Source organism: Octodon degus, unplaced genomic scaffold (genome assembly GCF_000260255.1).
Source record: "Octodon degus isolate 3935 unplaced genomic scaffold, OctDeg1.0 scaffold00037, whole genome shotgun sequence".
NCBI classification, from domain to species: Eukaryota; Metazoa; Chordata; class Mammalia; order Rodentia; family Octodontidae; genus Octodon; species Octodon degus.
The window spans coordinates 15,637,362-15,647,623 of NW_004524613.1; the positions used below are offsets into that span (position 1 = coordinate 15,637,362).

The 10,262-nt window shown below is 46.5% G+C and overlaps 1 protein-coding gene across 8 annotated transcripts in view; it reads left to right on the plus strand.

Moving 5' to 3' along the window:
- Window positions 1-6,511, plus strand: part of Ttpal (alpha tocopherol transfer protein like) — a 30,227-nt gene extending 23,716 nt beyond the window's left edge. For all 8 annotated transcript variants that reach the window (XM_023714942.1, XM_023714944.1, XM_023714943.1 and 5 more), the window contains one exon: window positions 2,069-6,511. In XM_023714942.1, the coding sequence (XP_023570710.1) occupies window positions 2,069-2,347 (279 nt within the window). In that variant the 3' untranslated portion in view covers window positions 2,348-6,511. The remainder of the gene's footprint in view (window positions 1-2,068) is intronic.
- The last annotated feature ends 3,751 nt before the right edge of the window (window positions 6,512-10,262 follow it).

Here is a 10,262-nt window from a genome sequence, read left to right on the forward strand (position 1 = left end):
CATACCATAAAATTCTGGTCATAACCCAAGCTGTTCATATGTCAAGTGGGTCGTACCTCAAGGGTCCACAGAACACCCTGGGATTTAACAATGCTGCTCTCCAAGTACAGGTTTTAAGGCCAAGTGGGAACTGTTTGAACACAGCAGTTTAACACCACCCTTGGCAACACAGCAAGGCCCTGTCTTAAAAACAAACATGGACAAAAAAGGTGTTTCAGTTTTTCTGTCTACTTAATCTGTATCTTATTGTGTAAATTTGAGCAGCAATTAAGGTTTATGAGCTGTGTGAGTTGTCAGCTTAACTCACATTCCAGAGGGGAAATGACAGTGTGAAAGACCAATCTGCTTGTCTGACCCAGGAGCCCTTTCCTCCTTCCCAGGACTGACTGTAATGCTGCTTCTTTCCTCCTTCCCTGGGCCTCAGAACATGCTAGTTTCTCCACAGACTGCATCAAGTTTATACAGATAGAGAATCACAACATTGCAAAGGGAATAACTTAAAATCCAGATCTCCATTTCCAGACCCCATCGCAGAAGACTTCAGCACCTCAGCAAGGACCTATGGTTTTCCCATTTCCTTAGGCTTTCTGGGTTTGTTTTCTCTTTTTGTACCAAGGACTGACCCCAGAGCCCTCTAACAGTGAACTACATCTCTAGTGTTCCCTTCTCCCTTTTTTCTTTATAGTATTGAGAACTGAACCTCAGGCCTTTGCACTGAGCTACGTCCCCAATCCTTTTTAAAATTTCTTTTAAGACATTTTTGGTTTTAATTTTATTTTGGTCTTGCTACATTTTCAGGTAATTTATCCAGACTTGGGAATCCTCCTACTTTAGCTCCCAGCACGCTAGAGTTACAGGCATGTGCTTCCATGCCTGGCTATTCCTACCCAGGCTTTTTATTCTTTTTTTTTTTTAATTTTTTTTATTGGGGGGGGCAGCTCAGCCCACCAGGGGGTGGGGCTGGCTGGCATGTGGTGCTGGGGGATTGAACCGCGGTCCCTGTGCTTTAGCTAAGCTTATTCTAAGTAGGTGCTTTAGACCACTGAGCCATCTCACCAGCCCCGGCTTTTTATTCTTTGAGACAAGGTCTTGCTAAGTGCCAGGTTGGCCTTGAGTACTGCTAATTTAGTGGGCTCCCTCTACGGGTGTGTGTGAGTATGCAGGTTGCTAAAGACTGGAACTTTTACCAAGCAACCTTTGGACAGGTTTATTTGTTCCCTTGTGTGTTCACTCATTCATCCTAAGGCATTTATTGACCAACTACTATGTACGAGATGGACAAAGCAGACCCACATCCCTGCCCTTGAGAAGCTTACATTCTAAAGAGACACATAGACACTGCAGTATTATATTACCTGGTACTAGAATGTGGCTAGTGCTACAGAGAAAGAAATAAAGCAAATAAAAGGATAATGAGTATAAGAGATGAAAAAAAGCTTACAGTATTACAGTAGGGCGGTTAGAGGTGGTGGCACTAAGTTGACATCTGAGCAAAGTGTTGAGAGGGAGCAAGCCATATGGGCAGCTGGTAGACCAGTCCCGCACAACTAAATGGGGGCAGGCATGGCCTGCTGGGGTGCTGACAGGAGGCTGGCATGGCAGATGCTGGAACTAGAAGGGGAATAGCCAGAGGAGGTGGACAAGTAATGGGACCAGTCTTCAGCGGGCCTTGTGGTCCATGTCCAGACTCTGGCTTTGGTGACATTTCTGCTAGGTCATAAATAGGGGAGTGATGACCTAGTCCAGGCTATATAGTGAGACAAGAGTGGGGGCAAGCAGGCTAGATAGGGGGCTGATGTGAGACTTCAGGGAAGTGATGACCGCATGGCACAACTAGCTGGCAGTGAAGTGATTCGACACAATATAATCGGCAGGTCCAGCCGACAGGGTGTGCCCTAGGAGGAAAAGAGAATCAGGAATGTGCCAAGCTTTGGGGACTTGAGGATCTGGAAGGTGCAAGGTTCCTATCAACCCTTCCTCACTCAGCACACATTTATTTGAACATTTCCCTCAAGGGAGACTGCTACACTGCTCACCAAACTAAGGATGTGTGTCTACTTCCTTTCAGTTCTTTCTCCATGGATCTGACCTAAACTCTCTCCACACAAGCCTTCCCAGAAACATTCTCCCCAAAGAGTACGGGGGCACAGCTGGAGAGCTGGACACCGCCACCTGGCACGCAGTGCTCCTGGCCTCCGAGGAAGACTTTGTGAGAGAGTTCTGCCAACCCGTACCCGCCTGCAACAGCATCCTGGGCCACGCACAGCTGCCCGAGGGGCTCACCTCCGATGCACAGTGTGATGACTCTATGCGAGCTGTGAAGTCCCAGCTGTATTCCTGCTATTAGCCAGCCCCTGGGTGTGTCGCCTCGCTTAAACCCTCTCCTTTGCTTCTTAGAAACTCGTAAGAACTTAAGTGCCAAGGCCTGTCTTGCTTCTTATAATGAAATGGTAGCATGAAGGAACAGCCTGGAGAGCTGTGAAGGCCAGGCCATCACGGGAACAGCAAGCCTTTGGCCACTTGTATTATTGCTGGGATATGTGGAAAATATCCCCAGTGTGATTCGCAAACATTTGCACACTCTAGTTCTTACTCATCTTTCTTACTCAGAAGCAAGAAAAGTCAGCACCAAAGTTGCTTTACCTTTCTGGAGAAAACCTGACTGGCCAGTCACCTACTCCTCTGAAACACTTCGGCCAGGCCCATGAGGTGGCCAAATATGAGGCTTGGGGGACCTTTGTCTTTCATCTGAACCTTAACTGTATACCTGTTGCTCATCAGGAATCTTCAAGGCCGAGGTCTGGCCCCATTTGCCATTACTGGGTTTGGGAAGCGCCTTAGCTGATCCTGGAAGTACCAGGACCCAAGCGGTACTCCCTGACCAAATCTGGGAGCCAGAGGCTTGAGTATCCCTGGACTCACTGGTCAAATCTTTGCAAGAGACTTCTTCCCCCAGACCTATAAAGCCTTAGCCCTGGTTTTCCATGGAGTCACACAGGGTTCTAGAATTATCTGATTTTGCTCAACGTAAGTAAAGTCGTGGATGCTAGGCCTGTATAGCTAAAGGAGTTCTGGCCTAGGAGTCAGAGACCTGAGCTCCAGATGTGCGTGGACCAGACATGGGCCCCTGTGGGCTTCAGCTTTCTTGTCTGTAAAATGAGGCTGGCAAAAATTCAATTTTCTGACTAGATAGATGACCACTTCCATGCAAATAGTTGGATACTGGTTTTTTGTGGTATACACAGGGCTTTCTATGAACAAGTATCATTTGGCCCAGCCTTTAAAGTGCAGCACAAGCAGGTAGGCATGTTAACATACACCTTAGCTTTCAGGAGGCTGAGGCAGGAGGATCACTGTGTTTGAAACCAGCCTGGGCTACATAGTTCAAGGCCAGCCTGAACTACATCATGAAGTCCTGTCCAAAACACCCCAGAATAAAAATTGGGGGAATACAGCTCAGTGCAAAGGCCCTGGGTTCAATCCCCAGAACCACCACACACACAAAAAAAACGTATATTCTGGAACTCAATGACACTAACTTTTTCCCTGTTCTGGTGATGGTTAAACTTTAATAAGAGGACAGCTTTTGCCTGTAATCTCAGCCACTAAGGAAGCTGAGGCAGAATAACAAAGTTGAAGCCAGTCTGGAACAGCACAGTGAGAACCTGTCTTTAATAAAAACACTGCACTGGTCAGGCCTCCAGGTGAACTTGGATCTTGGATGAATTCCTGCCATCCCGAGTCACTAGTGGCAGACATACACCTGGCTGTGGTGGTTAGAGTACTTGAGCTGCTTTCATTCATCTTTGGAAATACACGTAGGGGCAGGTTACTGCTGGGTCACCTCTGAGCCCCCATGTTCCCACACTGCTGGAGTTTCTTCAGCCTGAATGTTAGTTCTCTACTTCAGCACTTTAGATCCTCCCAGCCAAGACGTCAGCCTTAACCCAGGCAGCATACGTACTGGATGGCTCATCTGGTGGCTTCCCACCTACTTCCTTTCATATTCATTCTTGTGATTATGGAGTACTGCTTGCTGTGCTTCTCCCTTCCTTCTCTGCACATTTAGGCTGTGCAGTTAGAGAACAGCACTCCGAAGTTCAAAGCTCAATCTGTGCTACCTAGCTGTTCATCTTTACAGCAATTTAAGAGATATCTTGGTAAATTTTTGGTAGAAATTAATTTATGTACCGCATTAATGCTAATTTTAGGGACAGTTCTTTTTATCTTAGATACTAACCCTGGATTCTGTAGGGTCCTGGCTGAGCCAGAAGTGCCAAAATGCATACCCCTCACTGCCCTTAGTTCCACCTGACGGCAATGGACCAGTGCTGCTAACAGGACCTGAGGGGGAGGATGGCTGAAGCAGACCTGCAGAACCCAGCAGCCTGGATGGAAGAACCAGTGGGAGGTTTTGGGGGAGAAAGAAAATACAACAGAACTAGACAAGGAGGGATCAAGCATTAAGCCCTACCACGTTCCTGGCCAGTTGCCTTTGTCTGTGTGACTAACATAGCCAGACTCATGAAGTGTGTGAGACCAGCCAGGAGCTGGGCACGCTGGCATACACCTTTAATTCCAGCTATTCAGGTGGCTGAGGAGCATCAAAAGCTAAGGAGACCAGTCTGGGCAGCTTAACAAGGCCGTCTCAAAAAATACACAAAGGACTGAAGATGTAGCTCAGTGCTAAGAGTTTCCCTGGGTTCAATCTTTAGTACAAAGAAAGAACCCAAAAAGGATGTTGCCCATCTCCTGGGCCTTTCTGGCTAGACCCAGAATTTATTTTAGTTTCTGAGCCAAGTCAGCCAGGGTTGGTCTGCTCCAGGAGCAGCTATGCTCTGTGTTTGGCTACAGAGAGTGATCAAAGTCTCGCACCTCAGGAGGTTTGGACCAAGCTGTGAACCAGGATCTCCCCAGTGCAAACCAAGGCAGGGTGCTTATGTTGACCTGCGGGGCTGCCATGAGTGATGCTTAGTAGTAGGGAGAGCCCTGGAGGAGCCAACAAGTGAACATTGAAAACTGGGGAGTTTTCCATCAGGGGAAAGTTGTGTTTCACAAACACACGGAAATTAACTTCCCCACATCCACTGTAGTACACTGGGAAGAAAGAGAAAGCAATACTCGAATTGAGTGCCAGCTCTGTCCTAGGTGGCCCTGACTGAGCCTCTTCATATCCCTCAATCTATAGGAAAAAGGGGACCTACACTATGAACTCTGACCCTTCTGTTCCTGGCATCTAATTGATTTTACTGCCATAGGAACATTATACACAAGAGGTTTCTTTTTTCTACAGGTGAATTTAGGAAAATTAGGTCTAAATATGTTGGGAACTAAAGGCTCTAAATCACTCTGTGAGCTTAGGTACATAGGGATTTTCTTCCTCCTCTATTCCCTATCCCCCTACCCAGAATTCTGGAAAAATGTGCCTCTTCCTAGAGACTTTCTTTTCTGTCTTCATGAGGAAAGGCAAATGAAGTCTACCCAACAGCCAGAAGTGCAACCCTGGCTTTGCACCTTGACTTTCCTGGTTTTGGCCGAGGTGGCCTGGCATTGCTCCTACTTCATCCTGCTTTCTGGAGGAAGGAACTCAGGCGTGTAAGCACTGGAGATTACCAGATAACAGCTCTTCCAAAAAGAGCAGGGTTGACAGGAAGCACTTCCCTTGAATTCTTGTGAGCCATTAGCCTTGAGTGGGCAGTTCCTGTAAATGTCATCTCACCCTCAGATCAGTCATGGAATTACTTTTCCATTTGAGCAGCAAAAGCTATCTTGTTGTGGCATTATTACCTCATTTAAAAGTTGTCCGCTTTTCAGGTTTTCCTTTGAAATCTTTGTTTGGAGAGTAAGACATTAGCTAGGCTAATGTAAGTGTGGCTGTCCCAGGGCCATAAGAGGCAGGGAGACTCCAGACAGGGGACTGCTTGGGCACTGACACCAGTCCTGGTAACAGCTCTCAGTGCTGGGAACTGTCAGCTTTGTAAATCTGAGCTCCTTTCTGCTGTCCTGACTCAGAATAAATGGTGTGTTGGAAATGACAGAACAGGAGCTTGCTTTATGAGAATGTCCAGTGTGACTGACAGAGATGACAGCAACACACTGGTTTTCAAAACCTCACCAGGCAACACGTTTAGTCAGGCAGTGCGCCAGCTGCTTGTGCGGGCTCCTATGGACGTGCCTCCACTGCCTGGCCACCAGGTGGGAGCATGGATGAGTGAAATACTTGAAACTTCTCTGTGGCCACAAGCCTCCAGCACCACCCTGATGGAGTGGGAGCTGGGCTACTTCCCTGCGTAGTCTGGGGCACCATTTCGGCCACTGGTCACATTCCTTGCTTCAAACTGAAATTCAGTTTGACTTTTGAGTATAGGGACATGGTGGCGGGTTCATCTACTTCAGTATTTGTTTTGACCAAATGTTTATTTTTCTAGTGCATTTTTCTAAGTCAAAGTGGTGAAAATATGTAACTTCAGTATGCATGACTCAGTCTTAATAAAACTTCCTTTAAGGTTGAGTATGTGTGGAACTTTTTGTGATGATGACAGTTTGGGTGCATAGTCTGAGGTCTGCTGACAGGCAGAGCCTCCCTCTAGGGGAAGCGAGGAGGGCACCGTAGCAGCTGCTGGGCTGGCTGCCCCCACGTACCACATGCACTGAGATTATTCCAGGCAGCATAGAGAATGAAGCCAGCTGCGTTTAGTAGAAGCCATGTGCCAGTGTTTCAGCTCGCAGCCTCCCATCCCCAATTGCTCAGGAAAGTGAGCACGTGTGTTAAGTACACACACAACACAATCTCATTTCATCTTCAGGTAGCCTTCAGGAAGCAGCATTATTGAAGCACAGCAAGGTGACAGCAGCAGAACTGGTGTTCAAGGTGGACCAGGAGTACCTGCTGCCTGCTGCCAAGCATACACGCCCCCAGGCAGGCAGCCCCCGAGAACACAGAAAGAACATAGGAATGTTTTACAGAGGGAGCAAGTTTCTTCATGGAGAAAAGATTCTTCTCTGGAAAAATAACGCAGCAGTTCTGATGGTGTGGCCTGAGCAACTCTGGTACCATGCATGCTAAGCTGTCTTTACCGGTCACCTTGTGTGTTTTTATGGAGATAGCAGCTGGGTCCCCAGGGCAGGCCAGGTGTGGGGAGGCAGCTGACACTTCCACACAGAATGCGGGCTTCCTTTTTTTTTTTTTTTTTTAAAGGATGCGGGCTTCTGATGGCACAACCAGGAAGTCCTCATACAGCCGCACAAGTGGCTCTGGACACCAGCCTTTCCTGAGGAGGCTGTGGAGCTTAAGCAGTCTCTCTCACTTTGGAAAATCAGCTAACAACTCCAGTCCCTACCAAACAGCAATGTCAGGAGCAGCAACAGAGGCCCTGTTCTGTCAGTGCCCATTCATCAGGTTATGGGTGTGCAGCGAAACAACTATGCACTTGAAGCTGGTGAGCAGGGCAGGGGTGCAGCTCAGTGCCTTCAATCTATCTTCAGTACCAAATAAAGCTGGTGAATGACATCCTCTAGGGTACCACTGAAGGACTTTTACCCCCAGGACTGGGGATGGTACTCTGAACCTTTGTACTGAGCTACCCTCCCCAGGCCTTTATTTTTCTTGTTCGAGAGTCTCACTGGATCACTAAGTTGCCCAAACTGAGCTCAAACCTGGGATCCTCCTACCTCAGCCTCCTGAGTGCATGGATTATAGGCATGTGCCACCAAATCCAGCTTTTTAACCAATGTCCATGCTCTTATCGGACTAGATGCCAACCCCTACAGATAGAATGACCTAGTAAGATACTAGTGGCTGCCTCCAGGTGATAGCAGTAACTTTCATTTAAATGTTGTGTGGAGCTATCTATGAGCCAGGTGATTCCCATTATGTTTCTATGTAGACCCAAAGACAGTAAGGTCTGTGTGAGAAAAGAACTCCAGTTAAATCCTGTTTACTTAGGCTTTGCCTCTTCCTCAGTCATCTTGGACAAGTTATTAACCTCTGTAAGCATCACTCAGTCTGACCTATAAAGGGAGATGAAGGGTATCTACCACCTTACAGGAACGCAGATACATCCAAGCACTGCTTAACACGCTCGGTTAGGTAGTGTCTAATCATTACTCTTCACCTGAGGACACAAGCACCAGCAGTGATCAGGACGCCACTAGCTGATGGATCTGGGTGCCTAGGAACAGGATGGACAGATCACAACAGGAGAGGAACAGCAGCTCCTATTAATAAGGTATCTGCCATCAATCTACATAAATCAATTTAGTATTATTACCTAAATACTGCAGCTTGATGTATACAAAGAAAACTAAAGTCAAGCAAAGACATATACAAAAAGGGCATGCTGCTTGGAATTAGATCCAAGTCATGGTTTAATCCAGAACATCAACAGCAATACTGATAGCCAAGTGGGTGGTCATTCTTCAGTAGTTATCTTTGGTTATCAAGTTCTGTTTCCCAGTCAAGTACATTACATGACCAACCTAGGAAGTGAACTAATCCAACATGGGCCTACCAGCTTTCTCACCGCTGCCACTAGGGCAAGGTGCAGCTACCACTGTGGTCTGATGCATTCCTAGCTAGAACATCCCACTGACCCAGGACTGGGCCCTCTGTCAGCAGCCCTAGGGACAGAGAGGCCTGTTCCTAGTGAAGAGACACCAAATGACTCATTTGGGGTGAAATGACAGCTTGAGGTCTAATGATTCCAAGTATTCCCCTGCTGTGAAGTACAATCCTGGGCTTACTCAAAATGTTGGCATTATTCACATCTGTGTCATCATGCAACACTAATATAATGCAATTTAGTTAAGTCAGAAGTGGACAACTACATTTCCATTAAGAGGCAGAATGAAGGGCTGGGGAGATGGCTCAGTAGAATAAGCGCTTGCCTGGCAAGTGCAAGGGTCTCAGTTCAATCCCCAGTTCTGCCAAAAAAAAAAAAAGGCAGAATGAAAATTCTTAAGACATATGGAGCCGGGGAGATGGCTCAGTGGAATAAAGTGCTTCCCTGGCAAGCACAAGAGCCTGAGTTCAATCCCCAGTTCTGCCAAAAAAAAATAAAAAATAAAAAAAATCTTTGTCTTTTTGGGCTGGTGAGATGGCTCAGTGGTCTAAAGCACCTACTTGAAACAGGCTTAGCAAAGCACAGGGACCGCGGTTCAATCCCCCAGCACCACATGCCAGTCAGCCCCGCCCCCTGGTGGGCTGAGCTGGCCACACACACACACACACACACACACACATAAATAAAAAAAAAAAATTTAAAAAAAAAAAAAACATAACCAGCCAAAGGAGAGACACTCACCCCAATTTAAAAAAGTCTTACTTCAAATAATATCAAAGCTATGAGAAAAAAGTAAAAAACTTTATTGGACTTTGTTACATTATTTTACAGGTTAGGATTGCTTTTATTTTGAGTTACGTAGAGGTGGAACATAGGAATTTTTAGAAGTTTAAGACCTTTAGTGCTGTTACTGTAGCTCTCCTGGTGTAAAGGCAAGTAGGGTATCAGCTTTTCACAGGGACGACCAAGGGCCTGTCTTACCCTCAGATCTTTCAAATCCTTTGCTATTTTATCTCTGCATGAAAACCTGCATAATCATGGGTGTCAAGAACACTGGTTCCAACAACGCACATTAGGCCCTGCTTCCCCACCTCCCACCTCCACTCCAAATGGAGACCACTCTTTGTTCTGTAAGATCACCTCAAATCCAACCTCCATCAATTTCTGAACATTACTGACCCCTATCATCCAGCCTCATATTAACCCACACTGAGACTACCACCTACTGGCACAGGCACAGTACTTAAAGTGGGTTAAAATAGCTGTATTCTTTACCTTATGTATAAGGTACTAACACTAAGGCAAAAAGACATACAGCCATTTGCCCAGGCTCATAACGCATAGTATATACTCACTTGGTATGAGCTTACCAGTCTAACAGTTAGCAAAGAGCAAAGCTGTGATGCAGCCCAAGGTAACCATCAGTCTATTAACTATTTCTAAGGGACGACTACCTTCATCTCTGCAATACAATCTGGGCTTCTACCTGCTTCCCATCTAAGTAAGGGGGAACTAACAGTTACTTGGGCAACTAAACCAGAATCACCCAAGAAATCAACCTTTCCTCCATATTTAATTAATTTTACAATGTTAAAATTCTAATTACTTGGGGCTGGTGAGATGGCTCAGTGGTCTAAAGCACCTACTTAGAACAAGCTTAGCAAAGCACAGGGACCACGGTTCAATCCCCAGCACCACATG